General features: G+C 36.1%; 1 protein-coding gene across 1 annotated transcript; it reads right to left on the bottom strand.

The window, feature by feature from the left end:
• Positions 1–16,550: 16,550 nt before the first annotated feature.
• On the bottom strand, positions 16,551–17,201 carry LOC104896277 (basic leucine zipper 43). The gene has a single exon (XM_010682996.4). The coding sequence runs from the start codon at positions 17,193–17,195 to the stop codon at positions 16,626–16,628; it is 570 nt and encodes a 189-aa protein (XP_010681298.3). The 5' UTR covers positions 17,196–17,201; the 3' UTR covers positions 16,551–16,625.
• Positions 17,202–19,290: the final 2,089 nt, after the last annotated feature.

The following is a 19,290-nucleotide window of genomic DNA, read 5'->3' as shown; positions in this document are numbered from 1 at the left end:
GAATCGATTTCCTTGATTGTTATATTCATGTTGACTTACGATTTTCCTGGCCTAATTTCAATATCTACCTTGGAAAGAAATCCTTGAGTATTGATTATTTGTTAATTGAACAAGAAGGTTTTGATTGACTTGCGTCATTATGGTGGTTAATTGTAAAAAAAAATTCATGAACATGCAATGAAATTTAGGATTGACTTTGATACTTTACCTTTGGTCATAAATCAATATTTTTGTCAGGGATAACGGCGCAACGAGAAGAATCCTAAGAGAAGAAGGAATAGCGGCGCAGCGAGAAATAAACCTCGACGTATACCTGACTCGGAGCCGATAGACCTAGTTAGTAGCAACATAATGATTAATAGCTGTCAAAGTGGGGTTCTGCCCTACTAAATACACCACAATTGCATTCTGCCAGCATTCACCCATTTTTTCTACTTCACCTTTATCAAGCTTTGCAACAAGACTACCATTGATAATGGAAGGGGCAACAAATTTCAATCCCATACCTTTTTCAGAAATGCGAGTGGAAGATGTAAATCCCTTCCATTTTTGCTTAGCAGCTTCCTGATGCTTAGATTGATCTTCGCCTGGTCCTTCAACACCAGGTTCCAGCTCCACCGGAGTTGTCTCTGCCTCCTTTCTTGTTAATGTTCCATTGGACTCCTCTTTCTCGTGCAAAAGTTGAGATTTTTCCTGTTGCTCTGCTGTTCTAGCCTCTCCCGGAGTCGACGAGCTACTCGCCGGCCCGAAAGATTTCTTTTTCAGGCCCATAACTGGCACCAACGTACAATAGTCTTATCACCTTATCGTGCGCCAAGGAGGGTTTAAGGGTTTTAGAAAAAGGAGTGTTTCCACGGTAAGTTCAATTGACAGAAATATGCAGATAAGTGTTACTTATTATATTATTGTAAATATTATTTATTTGTTTGTTCTTTATGAATATATCAATCGTACTGATTATTTTCTACAATATATGTCATTTCCTTTCTGCTAACTTGTTAATTAGATGTTGTTGTTGTTACTAAGCCTACATTAGACTGATGAGAATTCTGAAGACTTGCAGACTCAAAGAAAGTTTTAATTCTAAAACTAATTGGCTGCTAGAGTATACATATACACTACAAGAAAAGGCTAAATCAACGATTGCTTCACTGCGACGGCTTGATAAACGGTCACTGATGAAAAATAAGTTAAGATAAAGCTGGCCTCTTTCATTCGTTTTTATTTCAGAGAAAAAACACAAAAGGGAGAGGAGGGCGCGCGAATTGCAGAAGCCATTGAAGGCGAAGTCAGACCTCCACCTTCCTCCAACGACCGACAACCACCGAATGGTAATTCCCAAAGCTTCATGTTTCTTTTGTTTATTAAGTTTTCTTAGTCATCAAACCCTAAAAAATGGGTTTTTGGGATATAGGTGGTTGATACCACTGTACCCTGGCCGTTTTGACTGTTGACACTTCTAAATCTTTCTCCAAATCCTACTTATTTAATATTATTTTTTTGAATTTTTGACACTCAGCAAACCCTCATTCGCCTTTGTCAACGTAGGTGGCCAAACACCACTGGCCCTGACGTATGACTGTGCCAGAGCTCTGCCACTGCCGCCTATAGGTACGCTTTGATTTTTAAAATCTTTAATTTTAATAGTAAATTTAATTTATATGGTTAATTGATTAATTTTATGTTTGAATTTTTCTAAGTGCTTTTAAGTTACCGTTTAATATTCGATTTTCTACATGATGTAGGATTACGTAGCATTTTGGTGTTTCTCTTTCGCTTAATTACAATTTTAGTAGCAATTTTGACCATATTTTGTCTTCAGCTAATAAATTGTATTGTTTTTGTTCATGTAAAATCTATAATTTAATTGTTGTGTATGATTTTTATCATGGTATGAATGTAATCTATTTTTTAAAAAACTTTTGTTTAGAGAATGTTAAAAACTGTATAATTTATTACTTAATATTACTTTGAAGTTTAAGTTAATTTATTGTATAAGTTTAAGTTACTATATAATTATCACAATAATTAATTTATTGCACATTCCTTTATTTAGTTTACATTATTTGAAATGTCTATATTGTTTTTTTACATACTTCTTTTCGTGAAATAGTTTGGATAATGTTATAAATTTGATTGAAGTATTTATATAAATATGTTTGCAGTATCATGTGCCTAGATACCCGATCAAGGTATACTCTTTAGGTGTATACCTTGAATAGTCTATGATTGGGACTGCTCTTGGACGTTTGAGCTCACTTAGGTGGTGAATGTATGCCTTTTTTTTTAATTCTATGTAATATCCGATGATGTTGTTTCTCTATGTTGTTCTCTTGTTACATATGTAAGCTTTTATGAAGCTCACATTGTGTACTTGGAGAACTCATGGGAATGCTGCCGAATTTTACGTAGAAGCGAATAGTTGGCTTAATTACATTAATTAGAGGGGTTAGACATCCAAGAATGGATTAGATTGGAGTGATAACGATCTTTTGACGTCATTTTAAATCTATATGCATTTCACACAAATGTTTTAATTATACGTATGTTGGTTGTTAATGAGTATTGTGATTGAAATGGTTTAGAATTGTTGAATTGGTCACCATGAAACGGAAGTAGCGTTGATGGATGTATGGTAGATATGACAATGGGCTTAACTTGAGGCACGAGTCATTGGGGGGGGGGGTTGATGAATTAATTAACTTTTCCAAAGCAAATCCCGGAAATCCACGTAAGGATGAAGTTACGTGCCCATGTCTAAAATCCAAGAACAGACATATGCATGAAGCAGGCACGGTTAAGGTGCATTTGTATAACAAGGGATTTATACCTGACCACTACGGTTGGTATTATCATGGTGAAGAGTTAACTTAATTCGCACAAGAGCTATATAATCCATACTGTGAAATGATTTTCGATGCTCTTGGGAATCACCCTGAACCGTCTATTATTGGAGAGCCTAGTGGAATGGAGGGGGAGTGTAATCCTCAAGCAAATGTGTTTTTTGACCTATTAAAGGCTTCTAAGGAACCGTTGTACGAAGGGAGCTTCATGTTTGTGTTGGAAATTGCATCTAGAATAGTATCTTGAAGTGTGAGTACAATTTGCCACATAGGTGTGCTGATTCGTTTGCTTCATTAATGAAAGAAGCAATACCTAACAACAACATGAGTAACACATTTTACGCTACGAAGAAGATGTTGGAGGGATTAAAGCTTCCCCACGAGAAGATTCATGGTTTCCCCAAAGGTTGTATGTTATTTTGGAAAATTGATGCACACTTGGACACATGTAAAGTGTGCGATAGTGACAGATACAAGAGGACTTCTAAGGGGTCTTTCGTTCCAATGAAAAATCTAATTTATTTCCCAATCATACCGAGATTACAGAGGTTGTATGCAACAAAAATCGTTGCTGAAGAAATGACATGGCATGCCAATATTCCAAGAGTCGAAGACAAAATGGCTCACCCTAGCGACAGTAAAGCTTGGAAGCATTTGGATAGATCTTTTGACGAATCTGCATCTAAGCCTAGGAATGTTCTGCTCGATTTGTGTACAGATGGGATTGGTCCACATGGAAAGTTTGGTCCCTTTGTGCTATCATACCAAGGTAGCCAAGTATACTTCCCACCGTACCCAAGCTTGAAAAGAGATCGTGCTCAATGGTGGCTTGTGTTTTGGTATAAGTAAAAAATAAGGCCTTTGTTTAATAATGTGTGTAAGCAAAGAGTAGCTGAGGAGTACTCCCTACTGCTCCCGTATTGTTCTTGAAAACTCATTTTAAGACAGTTCCTGAAAAAGGATAAATTCCAGCAAACAAGAAAGCAAAGCAAATCTTGGTACATACTTCTAAACAAAATTTTAATTTAGCTTTGATTGAAAATATATGCATTTTAGAACCATATATAGGCTATTTTGGGTCATTTTACTTGAAAATAAATGAATATAAGTAGTTTGAAGTTAGTTTAAGTTATAAACACCTCAAATATCATATATATACTTTGTTTCATGTGTTTAATAGTAGTTTTGATTGAAAATACAAAATATAGGCATTTTATAATCAAATATAGGCCATTTTAGCCAATTTTATGCCATTTTACTTGAAAATGAATGAATATACTTCCTCCGTTTCTTTTTACTCGCTACACTTCTCATTTCACGGACTCCTAGGCAATTTTTGGAGAAGAGAGAGGTAGAGAGTAAAAAGAAAAGGGACCCATGTGGGAGGAGAGAGATAGATAGAGTTTATTGCCCAAAAAAGAAGTGTAGCAAGTAATGTGAAACTTCCCATAATGGAAAGTGTAGCGAGTAAAAAGAAACGGAGGAAGTAAGTACTTTTTGAAGTAAGTTTAAGTTATAAACACATCAAAAATCATATAGATAGTTATAGTTTCGAGTGTTTAATAGTAGTTTTAGTTGAAAATACAAAATGTAGGGATGTTAGAACCAAATATAGGCTATTATTATATCCCATTTTGGGCCATTACACTTGAAAATGAATGAATATGAGTAGTCTGAAGTTATTGTAAGTTATTAACACGTCAAACATCATATATCTAGTTTATTTCATGTGTTTATTAGTAGTTTTGATTGAAAATACAAAAAATAGGCATGTTGGAACTAAATATAGGCCATTTTATTTGAAAATAAATGAATATGAGTAGTTTGAAGTTAGTTTAAGTTATAAAAACATTTAACATAATATATATAGTTAGTTTCATGTATTTAATAGTATTTTTGATTGAAAATACGAAATATAGGCATGTTAGAACCAAATATAGCCATTTTAGCCCATTTTAAACCATTTTACTTGATAATGAATGAATATGTGTAGTTTGAAGTTAGTTTAGGTTATAAATACCTCAAACATCATAGTTATTTTGATGTGTTTAATAGTGGTTTTAATTGAAAATACAAAATATAGACATATTATAACCAAATATAGGCCATTTTACGAGTATTTTGAAGTTAGTTTAAGTTATAAACACATCAAACATCACATATATAGTTAGTTTCATGTAATTATATGTGGTTCTGATTAAAAATACAAAATATAGGCATGTTAGAACCAAAAATAGCTATTTTAGCCCATTTAAACCTATTTTACTTGAAAATGAATGAATATGAGTAGTTTGAACTTAGTTTAAGTTATAAAAACCTAAAATATCATATATATAGTTAGTTTCATGTGTTTAATAGTAGTTTTGATTGAAAATACAAAATACACGCATGTTAGCACCAAATATAAGTCATTTTAGGCCATTTTACTTGAACATGAAAGAATATGAGTAGTTTCACTAGTAGAAAAAAGTTAATTTGCGTCGGACCCTGGAGCCCTATTTGCGTCATTTTAGGCCATTTTACGGCACATGTCTCGATGTAGATGACCTAAAAATGACCTGCGTCGCATGCGAAAACGACGCAGATTGTTTAGCTATTTGCATCGCACGTTGTATACGATGCGACGCAAATGGCTCTGCACAGCCCATGAAAGCAGAAGCAGTTGCGTCGCATGCTTGGTAAAGTGCGACGCATAATTCCCTTCCCAGCCCCAGGGCAATGTGTGTTGCACATAGCACATGGTGCGACGCAAATCACTAATATGCACCGCACCACGGGCTATGTGCGACGCACATTGCCCTGCTATCCAGGCTGGGGCTGGGGGGCAATGTGCGTCGCACATAGCCCATGGTGCGACGCATATTGGTGATTTGCGTCGCACAATGTGCTATGTGTGATGCACATTGCCTATCATCTGCATGGCACCCTTTGCAATGTGCAACGCAGATTTTTGGTTTTTTTTTCGTATTTTTCAGCTTTTTTTGTTGGTTTGTTTACATATTACTAAATCTGATGATTCAAAACTAAGTAAGCATTTATATTAACAATTGTGAGCGAAAAATTCGGCAGTTCGTTTGTAATTTGGATAGCCCAAGAAATAGTTGGGAAAAAGTTATATATATAAACAAACCTGTTTCAATACATCTCAAACTATCTCAAGCAAGCAACCAATATTGCAATACTCAACCAATTCAATCAATAATGTACAACAAGTACAATCACTAACAAGTTACTTGGCCCTTTCTTCTTTATTGAATCGTGCAAAGTATAGCGCAAAATTGTCTTTGAGTTCGTTGATACCATCTATATGGTGTATAGCTCAATGCTTGAAGGGATATCCTATAAATATGCTAACTTAGCTAATAAACTTTAAAATTATATAAGTAAAGTTACGAATTTACAACATATATATACCTCATTCAAACCATTTGATTCATAGAGAAAGCGCACGATTAGAAACATGTATCTCATCACGAAATAGTCGTATTCATCTCCTCATGTTTGTTGAGCACACTACACCAAATAGAATACATATATTAGAATCGAAAAAGAAATATTCAAAACAATTATAAAATGAGATCAAATACAAAACCATAAGAGCTTTACCCGCATAGGTACCCAAGATAATTTTGATGCTTTTTTGGAACCTTCAAGGCGCGTGCATTTTGTATATGCACTAAGTACAAAACAAAATTAACAATAAAATAATTACTACAAACATCTATAAATTATTTAAAATATCATAAAATACATGTAAAAAGTATCAGAACTATTAGCTTTCGAATGCCTCAAGGTCTTGATAGCTAAGGATCTATCTAATCTCCTAAGCGAATCAAATACATATACGTTTTTTTGGATAGAGAAAGGATGAGAAGAAGCGAAATGTTCCCTGAAGCATGCAACAAAATGTGATGTTCAACATATACTTTAACTACAAGTTCATATATAAAGATAAAACAAAGTAAAAATTAGTTTAACTAACATAGTTTTCAATGTACGAACATATGATGTATCTCATTTGTCGATTCACTTTCATTGACATTGCCATGTAGTTGGTCACGAAATCAGTTTCATTGCGTAGCATCGTCTCCGAAATCAAACTAGGACACATGAAATCAATATTTGAATCTCCATTCAACTCACTCTCATCTGACAAGTACCTACACTCGAAATACTTAAAGTTAGATGAACAATAATATATAATAATAATAAATATCAATTTTAATTAATTTAGAGTTTGAGAAATCTCACATCATAAATATTTGCAAAATGGATAAATTAAGCCATTCTCTCGTCAGAAATTGGAAAACATCTTGTCGGGAGAGAATGATCATCTGATCAGTAGTATAGTCGAATTAGGTACCCCGACTAACTTCGATACTAAAAGGCTCATCTGCAGGTTTTGCAAAACATTTGATGCATATCCTTGACTGTATCAGACATATCCTCAAGTGACAAGTCAATCAATGGATCTACGTGTCTATGTGCAGACACATTAGTGCAAGGATTATCATTAGCAACTATTTTCTTTTTCTTCTTATTCGTTGCACCGTCTTTAGGTATATGTTCCTAATTCAAATTGATTTCTTTTTAATTCATATTATATATAAAATAAAGATTGTTTAGTATATATAAATCAAGATCTCTAAGTATATACATTTATATATCTTATTATATTAAATCATAATACTAAACATAAGTTGATTATCTGAGACTAAAAATAACAACTCTTTCCGCCATTCTATGAATGAACCCTCCGCTTGATTGAGTTTCGTGATGAATGGAGTAGGGAGTGGAACTGGACCATCTGCGTAATCCGCATAAAAATCATAAACACTCACTTTCACGACGGTCGTAGAGTGTAACGATGACTCCTGTCGTGGATGAACGGTACCCTCAGCTACAATGATCGGTCCCTAAACATCCGCTATTGCCAAACGACATGGAACTTGACTCTTAACATCCAATGAGAGAAGAATGTCATCAATTAAGTGTTTTAGAAGCATAATATAATAATTAGAACATATATAAAATGAAAATATACCTGCAAGTTCACAAATGAATCATTGCCCCCCGATTGACAGCTACTTGGAACGACTAGATCAGAGTCGAAGGAGTTGGTACTTGAATACCTAACTGCGTCGCAAAAGCCATGAACCTTTCTTGAACTAATGCATCTATCTTCGAGTTCATCTCTTCCATTGCCTGTTCTCTAACTCTTTGGCTAACTCTAGCCTTTAACGCCTCCATATCCTCATCATCCATGCCCCTACCCTTGCGAGCAGTACTGCTCCAATCAGGATCTCCCCAAACAGATGTAATCCCAAGGCTACGCCCAGATGTTAACACATGCCCAGGTCGGTCATTCCTCTGCAGAGCACGTGATAGAGCATCATCCGACCTGGAAAAAACTCACCTTCAATTGCTTTCTTTTTTCAATCGTCCCGAGTTCAAGTTAAAAAAGATCATATGATTTGTAGAATACGAGTAAGTAGACAAGAAAAACGTTATAAACTTTGAACAATGCTTACAATGGACTCTTTTATCTTTTGTGTTTCTTGATTAAGAAAGAAGAAATTTCCATCCTTATCTTTTTTCAATCTTATGAGAAGCCACAACAATGTCTGATCCGACAAGGAGGAAATCATTAATGATGTAGAGGAGTCAACAGATGATGCTGTAGACGATGAAGGGATATACCCTTTGCGTTTCCAAATGGGAATCATCTCCGCATATGATTTTTTACCCAAAAAATGAGGATGCTTGTTAGCAGCCTGAGAGATTCTTGCTTTTTCACTTTTAGCCTAATATAGGATTTAGTAACTAGTCAATATTAAAGAACCTAATGATAATATAATTTCATATGAATATATATTACATACCTGACACTCCTTAGAGCTACATTTTTCTACAAACTTGTCCCAGATCTCTCGCATGATGAAAGGATACAATTCATACGGTTGCCTATCATTTTTAGGCCCCTTCCTCGTTTTCGTGATCCATCTAGTCACCAATATTGACTTGAAATCTCTCCACCGCTTATCACATGTAGTCAGGATATCTCATTTCTTCTTCTCATCCTCTTCTTTTCCAAACTCTCTCTTCAATATACAAAAATAAACAATTAATATAACACGATTAGAATAATAACATAATCTCAATTAGTTGTATTAAAAGAATAAGGTTACTTACTTTAACATCTTCCACAAAGTTTTTTTTGCCTTCTGCATCATCCCAACTGTCGTACAAGATAGACACATTGCTTCTACTGATTCCCCGCAATATGTCTTGTACTCACCAGAAATGCCCAATCGGACGTATCCACTCATCCACAAAAGAACTCTGAATGCCGGGTTTGGAACGTATCCCTTTTGTAGGACCTCTTGGCCGCTCACTTTCTTCTTCTAGCAGCTCCATCAGTAATTGGGGCTCATCAGATGCATCATGCATTATCTCATCTTCCATCACTACACCTGAAACCATGTACATGTTAGATTAATCAATAATAGTAATACACAATTATTTGAACATGCAAACACAAAATAAATAATTAAAGATTATAAACATTAGTAGTTGTTTAATATTACATAATTTACCTATTAATCAGCTATTTCTTTGCCAACGTAAAATCCCTCATTGTGGTCTCGACGAATGTAATTTGTGTCTAGATCTTCCCCTAATGTACTTGGAATGACTACTGACGAAGCAATGACTTCATTGAATTGTGCATCGTAATCTTCTTCATCGTGTACATCATCAATTCCAAGTATTCTCCTTTTTCCTTCAATGACAACAACTTTGAATCGGCAGGGTCAACCATGTAGAATACTTGTTTTGCTTGTGATGCCAATATTAAGTTATCTTCATGATGTCCTAACCGGCTGAAATTGACTAATGTAAAAAAGTCATGTTCATCTTCTTTACACCACGACGAATATCAACCCACTTGCATTAGAACAGCGGAATTTCGAAGTCAACATAGTCAAGTTCTAATAACTATTCAATGAACACCATAGTAAGACTTTATTATCTCAACAATCGTTCTATCTCTTTTACTTTTATACTAACACCACTATTTTGCATCGTGGATTTGTCATCTTGCCACTTAGTGTAAAATGTATAACCATTGATGTCATACCCTCATAGGAAAGAACTTGTGCTTTGACCCATATGCCAACCATTTCAACGTATCTGGTACATCGTTAGGAGTATCAGATAATTGGTTCATAACTCGTTCTTTAAACCAATCAACGAACGTCCGATTATGCTCAATCATCAATCAGTTCATTCTTCAATGGATACTGAACACTAAGCACATCATGTGCTCATCTAAGTAAGGATGAACTTGTTTCAGATTTTCGTAACACAATCAATTCTGCTTTTCTTTTCAACTCTCCATAAGACACATCTTTTTCTCCCAATGGTACCACAACCATTAAGCCTTTCTTCATGTCTAGATTTTGGCAAACCAATTGCTTGTGCATGTGCTAAATACTGACTTACATACTTAGATACTTCCTCAGCAACTGCTCTTTGGACAATACTTGCTACTGGTCTAGCTGGATTCATCACTTTACCCTTCAGAGTACCCATATATCTTTCGAAAGGCCACATACCTCATATAAACAGGCCCACAAAGTTTAATTTCGCCGACAAGATGGATTATCAAATGAGGCATGATGTCAAAGAACGATGGTGGAAAGTACATTTCAAATCGGCACATCGTCTCTATTACATCGGCTTGCAAGTTATCTAGAGTGTTAGGATCAATCACCTTGTAGAGATAGTTCTGAAGAAGAAACACAACTTTGTGATCGTATATCTTACTTGGAAAGGCAAAATTACTCGTATTGCAACTGGTAATAAATGTTGCATCAAGATATGACAAGATTTCAAACCAACAAGTTTCAAGTCCTTCAGTGAGACAAGGTTTTAGAAATTTGACGAGTATCTAGGAGGAACCTTTAACCTATGCAGGGACTCACAAAAACTGGTTTTCTCCTTCTTCGACAAAGTGTAGCAAGCTGGTGGAAGATAATAGCGTTGTCCTCGCTCCTAAGGTGCTAGTTATGGTCTGCCCATTTTAGCCATGTCTTTCCTAGCTTTAACTCCATCCTTTGTCTTACGGGCATATTCAACAATGTTCCGACAATGGCATCACAAAATTTTTTCTCAATGTGCATGAAATCAAGACAATGTCTGACTTCCAAACATTCCCAATACGAAAGGTCCCAAAACTTAGATTTTTTTTTTTGTATAAGTTCTTTTAGACACTTTTGAAGGGCTTGCCAAAAATTGTTTCAGTATCCTTTACCCTATTAGAATAACTTTTTCTTCTTATGGAATGGATGATCTAAAAGAAGCCATGTACAATAATGCAGGTACACATTCTTCCCACGATGATGTAACCGCTTGATCATATCCTCATCACAAATAGGGCATGCCTTCGCTCCTTTAAGTGTATACCCTGACAAATTCCCGTAAGCCAGGAAATCATTAATCGTGCAAAATATCATGGAACGCAATGTGAAGTCAGTTTTCTCATACGCATCGAACATCGAAATACCTTCATCCCACAACAATTTCAGATCTTGAAGGAGTGGGTCAAGATACGCATCTATGTCGTTTCCAGGTTGCTTAGGACCAGAAATAAGAAACGATAGCATAATAAATTTACGCTTCATACATAATCAGGGAGGGAGATTATAAATTGTCCGTAGAACCGGTCGAGTGCCTGCTATGTTGGGTATCTAGTTTGCCAAATGGGTTCATCCCATCTGTACAAAGTCTAAGCCTAAGATTTCGAGGTTCTTTACCACAATCGGGAAACTTTCGATTGATATTTCTCCATTGCGGAGAATCGGCCGGATGTCTAAGCGTCCCATCTTTCTTCCTCGCGTCTGCATGCCACCTTAATAATTTAGCATTATTTTCATCTGAAAATAAACGCCTAAATCTCGGAATGATTGGAAGATACCAAAGCATCTTCGCCTCATCATTATTCTCCACTTTTTCGTTGAACAACTTTTTCTTCTAATGGAATGGATGATCTAAAGGAAGCCATGTACGATAACCAGGTACACATTCTTCGCACAATGATGTAACCGCTTGTCAATCATATGCTCATCACAAATAAGGCATGCCTTTGCTTCTTTAACTGTATACCCTGACAAATTCTCATAAGACGGGAAATCATTAATCGTGCAAAATATTATGGCACGCAATGTGAAGTTAGTTTTCGCATACGCATCGAACATCGAAACACCTTCATCCCACAACAATTTCAGATCTTGAAGGAGTGGGTCAAGATACACATCTATGTCGTTTTCAGGTTGCTTAGGACTAGAAATAAGAAGCGATAGCATAATAAATCTACACTTCATACATAACCAGGAAGGGAGATTATAAATTGTCAGTAAAACCGGCCAAGTGCTATGTTGGGTACCTGGTGTGCCAAATGGGTTCATGCCATCTATACAAAGTCCAAGCCTAAGATTTCAAGGTTCTTTACCAAAATCAGAAAACTTTCGGTCGATATTTCTCCATTGTAGAGAATCAGCCGGATGTCTAAGCATCCCATCTTTCTTCCACTCGTCCGCATGCCACCTTAGTAATTTAGCATTATTTTCATCCGAAAATAAACGCCTAAATCTCAGAATGATTGCAAGATACTAAAGAGCATTCGTCGGAGTTTCTTTCTCATCCCCTTATCATTATTCTCCTTTACCTTGTATCCAGACTTTCCACACCTAGGACACTCATGCAAATCCTGGTACTCGTTTCGATACAATATACAATCATTTGGACATGCATGTATCTTCTCATATTACATACCTAATGGACACAACAATTTCTTTGCCTCGTAGGTAGAGTTGGGCATTTCATTCCCTTCAGGTAGCAATTCTTGTAAAAAGGTGAACAACTCACTTAGACTTTTATCAGTCCAACTATGCTTCGATTTCATTTTGATCACTGTGAGGATGCCAGAAAGTTTAGTGAAATTCTTACACCCCGGATACATAGGTTTCTCTGCTGCACTTAAAATACTATCATACATATGTGGACGATCGGTTCCTTCATCCTCCAAATTGTGCAACATTTCATCTACCCTATCATTTTCATCATCTACCATATCATTTTCATCATCTACCCTATCATTCTCATTATCAGCATCACCTTCAACCTCAACCTCAATGTGATCAACATGCAAATGATCACACAAGCTAGTGGAGCTCATACCTAGATCATAAAACTCTCCATGCCATGTCCACCTAGTGTAGTTACTCTTAAACCCAAGACGAACCAAAAGATCTTTGATTTGATCCATATCACGATACCCCCTTGAGTTATTGCATTCACAACAAGGAGACAAGGCTAACTTTGACCCATTCTGCGATTAATGTTCGAACGCAACTCCGATAAATTCATTAACCACTTGTAGAAATGTCACCGAAATTCGATTACCATACATCCAGTTTCGATCCATATTCATACACTAGAGACACCAAACAAGAACACAATCGATCACATCATTCACAGTGGTTTATCAAATGCAGTCATGACCATTTGGGTCCTTATCACTCCAACCTAACCCATCCTTGAGTTTCTCATCTAACTAGTGAATGAACATTTAGTTTTCAATTCTAAGAAAAATCCGACAGCACTTTCTTATAGTTCTCCAAGTACACGATGAAGATAGTAGTTAAACTATCAACATATGTACCTAGAGAACGCTTAGGGAAATGAGCGGAATCTTTCTTAGAATCGAAAACCAAACATTCACTCACATCCTAAGCGAGAGAAGAAACTCAAAGACAGTCGCAAACCGGGGACTATTCAAGACTTACTCCTAATGAGTAAGCCTCGAACGGCTATCTAGGCAAATGATGCACATTGCAATAAAACAACACAAACCAATCCATTCCTTAGATTTTTCATCCCCACCCCATTAAGGTATGTCCATATAGGTTTGGTTATGATTCAACTTATACTTTCCCAATCACATAATAATCAAAAAATTCACATATATATATTCTCAATCATGTAACCAAACAATTTCAAAAACAAAAGGTATAATACATACCTCTGCTCTCAAGGAGCAGCAAAGACAGACACTCCGACGTGAACTTGGAGAATCGGCAAACCGCAACTAAAGTACAATGTAAACGAGTGGCAAAGTAAGTGAATTCATGATTATTAATGTAAAATTAATACATAAAAATTTCAAAAACAACACAAAAGGAACGTACATTATCGGTGGTGTGGGAGAATGAGTGTGCGGCTAATGATAGAATGAGAGTGCGGCAGCCGGCAAGTGTCCGTCAAGTGTGCTGCAGTCGGCAAGTCGAGTCGGCACCAGCATTTTCTACAACCGAGAATGAGAGTGAGTGTGGGAGAATCAAGAACCGGCGAGTGGTAGAATAAGAGTGTGGCAGCCGGCAAGTGTGAGCGAGGGTGAGCAAGATTGTCAAGGTGAGCCCGCAAGTGTGCGCGATAGTGTGCGAGCGTGAGCCGACAAGAGAGAGAGTGAAGGATAGTGCAATGAGAACAACAAAAACCGAGTGAGACGAGTTGAGAAATCGCTGGAGAAGCAATGCTTGCCATTTTATATTACTTGAATATGAGTACATTTAACCAAATGTAGGAGACATATAACAAGAAGCTGGATGACTGTACCACTCAGGGGTCACAGTCAAACCCTGATCTGTTGTACTGGGAGACAGTTGGTGGGAGGAACAGTGAAAAAGTGTAGGGGTTGGGTTACGGAGATCATTTGTACTACAACTCTTCATCTGGGCGAGGAGATGGCTCTTCACAACCATATGAGCCATACATTTTTTTCTCAACTTGAGGCGCAAGTGGAGGCAAAGGTCGTTGCACAGATGGAAGAGGTGGAGGCAAGGATCACAGCACGGGTGGAAGAGTCAAATAGGGCGCTCCTGCAAGAAATGATGAGGAACATATGTCTAGTTTCAACGACATGTTCTCAATTTGCAACACAAACCCCCCTCCACAACGCAGACAGAAGATGACCCATGGTTTGGTGGTGGCAGTAGTGCTACAGAGACACCTGTGACATTGTAGTTTGTTTGGTTTTGCAACTAGGTAACTAACTTAAAGTTTCTATATAGTTAGTCTAACTATATGCATTTAGCGTCTATATTTATCGATTTCTAGATGTGTCTGTATATTTTTTTTGAAACCCGACTTCTACTAGATTTCCCGATGTTGGGATCTATTTTGCGTACGTATATTTAATCTAGGTAGTTTGGCCAATATAGACATTTAGTGTCTATATTTATCGGCATCTAGCTTATTAGTTTCTAGACTTGTCAATATATATATTTGTAGAACTCGACTTCTATTTTATTTTCGGACACCGGGATGTATTTTGTGTACATAAATTTATTCTATTTCATGTAATTATATAAGTATCTACACATTTTGTAATATATATTAAAATTGCATATTTTGTTAGTTGAAAATATTGAATGCGATGGAGGAACATGTTTAGTGTAGTATATTTATGTACATGTTTAATTATAATTTAGAACACTACTATCTAATTAATGTAAGTTAAAAAAACGACGGTTAAACAGTCATTGTGTGAGAAAGTAAAGACGTCACAGATTCAATAGGCAACACCTGCTTTTAAATAATTGCGACTGATTTACATCGTCGTTGAATGAACGATTGTTTTAAACCGCCGTTGAATCAGCGACTGTTTAAAACGTTGTTGAAATAACCCCTGTTAAACACCGTCGTTGTTTCAGCGACAACTCTAAACAGTAGGTGGCATATTCTCAACGTTGGTATTAAAAACAATCGCTGATAAATAAGAAGATTGTCGTTGATATTGATCACTGACTTCCTGACCGTCGTTGATACCAAAACTAGCGACCATCGATGCAACGACTGGAGGTCAACGGCTGTTGACCATCGTTGATTCATCAAGCGATTGTTTCATAGGGTGTTAGTGATGGCTAAAAGTCGTCGTTGATATCGTCTTTTCTTGTAGTGATACAACTTTTATCATACACAAATAATATATAGTAACTCCTTATACTTATAAGGTGGTTTATTTCCTACCTCTTTTGTAATGTGAAATCTTATTTGGGTTTGCAAGAGATATCAACACATGCACATGTTATGAGTTAAACCTTGTTTACTTGTGTTAGTTCCAATTTAGCTTAATTTTCATATGTGAACTATGAATTGTGCTTAAAAGGATCTTATTGATTTGCGATCTAGTACTTAGCTTGCAATTATTTACCCTTTCTTTTCTTTGTTTCAAAACACCTCAGGGCCTTGCACAAGTTTATGTTTTAATGTTTGATACAGTAATTATAATTACACAAAGTAGTTTCGATCTACCATAGAATTTTATTACATGCATGCTTCATGATTGAGATAGAACAACTCTAAGAGCTTATGTGACTTAGGGTGTTCTCAGTAACAACTTCAAGTAGCTTTTAATTTATAAATTAGCCAAAACCAAGTAATTTGACTGGTGAAAAGCAGTGTTCTAGTGAATTAGATTTGTAGAGTGAACTTTTTGTGGTTAAAGTAGCATTTTCGAAGTGCTAAAAAAATGAGTTTTGAGATAGTGGTAATATTCGGATTTAACTTCGATAGCAGTGCATAGTCCATATTTTGTACCCTGACTAATTAAACTTAAACAACTAGTTTTACTTTTAACATCTGAACTGTAACCATTATATTTGCGAACAATATTTATTCTCATAAACTAGTGTATATGCTACATAAGTTACAGGGCTATAATTAATTTTCTACATATCTCAAAGCATTGTGTAGAACATCATTAGTGTCGAGTTTCATGTACGTCAACATCTGACGAAGGTTAGAAGTTTCTTCCTTGAGCTGGATGTTCTCTTGAAGAACTTGATTATGAGATTCGGACACATGCTCAAGCTTATCTATAAGAGCATGGTTCTCAGTTCTTAGCCGCAACACATGTGACCATAGTTCATTGATCTGCCTCTTCTTCCGCATCCTCGAACGCCGAGCTGATTCTCTATTTGAAAGCATTCTCCGGTGCTTCCTCTCATCTACTTGATTCTCTGGTTGCCCCTCGGCTTCATTAGATGCTGAGCTAATGTAGCTCAAGTATTGTGCTCCAAAATTTATTTCTTCGACGTCAAGAAAGGTTTGATTATAAATTAAGTTATCAAAATTAAGGCTAAAATTGGATGGAAATAATGGGTTTTGAATTGAGAAAGCCTTATGATTGTCTTCTTCTATATTACATATATTCATGGCAATTGGCATTAAGGTGGATTTACACTTCCGATTATGATTCTGATTATATTTTGTGGGGGTAGAGATGCTCATTGTTAGAGAGACACAGGTACTTTTTATAGAATCAAGGGTCATAACTCATACTAGTGGGCTGAGCTCAGCTCGAAATAGGAACAAAGTTAGGTGCTTACGCAATCTAACAGGACTACAATAATCTTTTCTATATATTCTATATTAGAGTGCATCCATGATGTAATTCATAACTTTATCCATTTAGTCATAGTTTTGTTCAATTATTTATCTTATTTGGTATATAGCTTATAGCGTTTGTACACCTAAGACGAAGTTAGCTCTTTTCTTTAAGCTGCTGCTATTTGTTATACGGTTATGTATACAATATAGTACACTAGTTTTATAGGTACGCTTTGCAGACATTAATTTCAAAATTTGTTATTCTATTATATACTATATTCGTACTATATTTATGACTAAACTTAAAATTTGAAAACCTAGGATGTCTTGACCTAGTGGTTAAGATTGAGGTACTATGAATAATAGGTCACAGGTTCGAATTCCCCTCCCCTTCCTTAAAATGTAAAAGATTAAGAAATAGGTTCGAATTCCCCTCCCCTTCCTTAAAATGTAAAAATCTAACAAAAGTTGTGAATGATTTTTATTGTTAATAATTTGTAAATGAATTTTGAGTAGAAAGAACAAAAATAATGAGTTGATTTGACCGAATTAAAGAGTATTAAAGGAAAGGAATGTTTCAGACTATTCAGCTAGATGTCATATATACTAGCCATCTTCTCGTTAAATAAAAGTCAAGATATTTTGAACATTTAATTTGAAGTATTTGATGCATATACCATTTTAAACTTGTTTAGAATGACAAGTTGAAGTTTAGAATGACAAGTTGAAACGAGAAAAATATTTTGAAACTGTTTTCTTTTGTAATTATTTTCAATTTATTAATTTGTTCATTAAGGGTAATTTAGTATTTTTAGAGAGGACACCATCGTCCTCCCTTGTCCCCTAATTCTATGTTTCCTTTGCTGATTTGTGCCTCTTTCTTCTCAGGCAAAATATTATAGGAAAAATTGACATGAATAATTGCAACTTTCGTCAATTTTCTCAAAATAATCTCAACTTTACGATTATTCCAAAATAATCCCAACTCTAGGGGGTACCTTATCAAAATAATCCGAATTAATAATGTTCAACATATTATGAACCTAAATGGATTAGTGTAGGCAAGAAAAAGATAGTTTGAGAGGGTCCCCACAAAAGTTGGGATTATTTTGGAATAATTCAAAGTTGGGATCATTTTAAAAAAAGACAGGCGAGATTTGTCATTATTCATGTCACTTTTTCCAATATTATGCTAGTCCGTTTTGTAATTGTTTATTGTATGATGGAGATAATTTGTTTTTTCACAAGACGACTCTTATTCTCTCGGCTTAATTAAGTTAATTAGTAAGATGATTTCACCTATTACTTACTAGTATTAGATCATGTAAATAATCCTTTATATTTGTATATCTCCTTAGTGTATATATCGTGATCTCCTTCCTTGTATAGGACTCTGGTCCTCCTCTCCTTGGGCCCTGCCCCCATGCCCGTACCCAGTTGGCCCTTGTATAGACCTGCTGGCCGTACCTCTCCACAAGGCCTCTTAGGCCCTCGTCCCATGCAGCAGGCCTTTATGACCCAAGTGAAGTCCACCACTCCCACTGATCCGTGCCCCACCAATGTTGAAGCTGCTATGCACACTCTTTCTCTCACTCCTCCGGAGGAAGGTTGGTTCATGAATAGTAGAGCAACTTCTCATATAACATCTCAAGAAGGTACTCTCTCATCTTACTTCAGTTTGAGCACTGAACGTAATATTATTGTTGGCAATGGTAATTCTATTCCGATCCATGGCATTGGTTAGTCTCATCCCCTCTCCCCCCTATGTCCCTTAAGAATGTACTTCATGCCCCTAACCTTGTGAAAAACTTGATCTCTGTTCGAAAGTTCACTATTGAAAATTTTGTATCCCTTGAATTTGACCCTTTTGGTTTTTCCATGAAAGACCTTCGGACGGGGACTATTCTTATGAGATGTGATAGCTCGGGTGATCTTTACCCTCTCACCACCACCAAATCATCACCCACCGGACCTTCTGCTTTTGCTGCTCTCTCCT

The sequence above is a fragment of the Beta vulgaris genome, chromosome 6, assembly GCF_026745355.1.
Source record: "Beta vulgaris subsp. vulgaris cultivar EL10 chromosome 6, EL10.2, whole genome shotgun sequence".
NCBI classification, from domain to species: Eukaryota; Viridiplantae; Streptophyta; class Magnoliopsida; order Caryophyllales; family Amaranthaceae; genus Beta; species Beta vulgaris.
Note: the sequence above shows the minus strand (reverse complement) of the source record. Positions and strands in the feature narration are given on the sequence as shown.

Excerpts from the sequence above, each read along its gene's own strand:
- LOC104896277 (XM_010682996.4), bottom strand. The coding sequence starts at position 17,195 with ATGAGCATCTCTACCCCCACAAAATATAATCAGAATCATAATCGGAAG.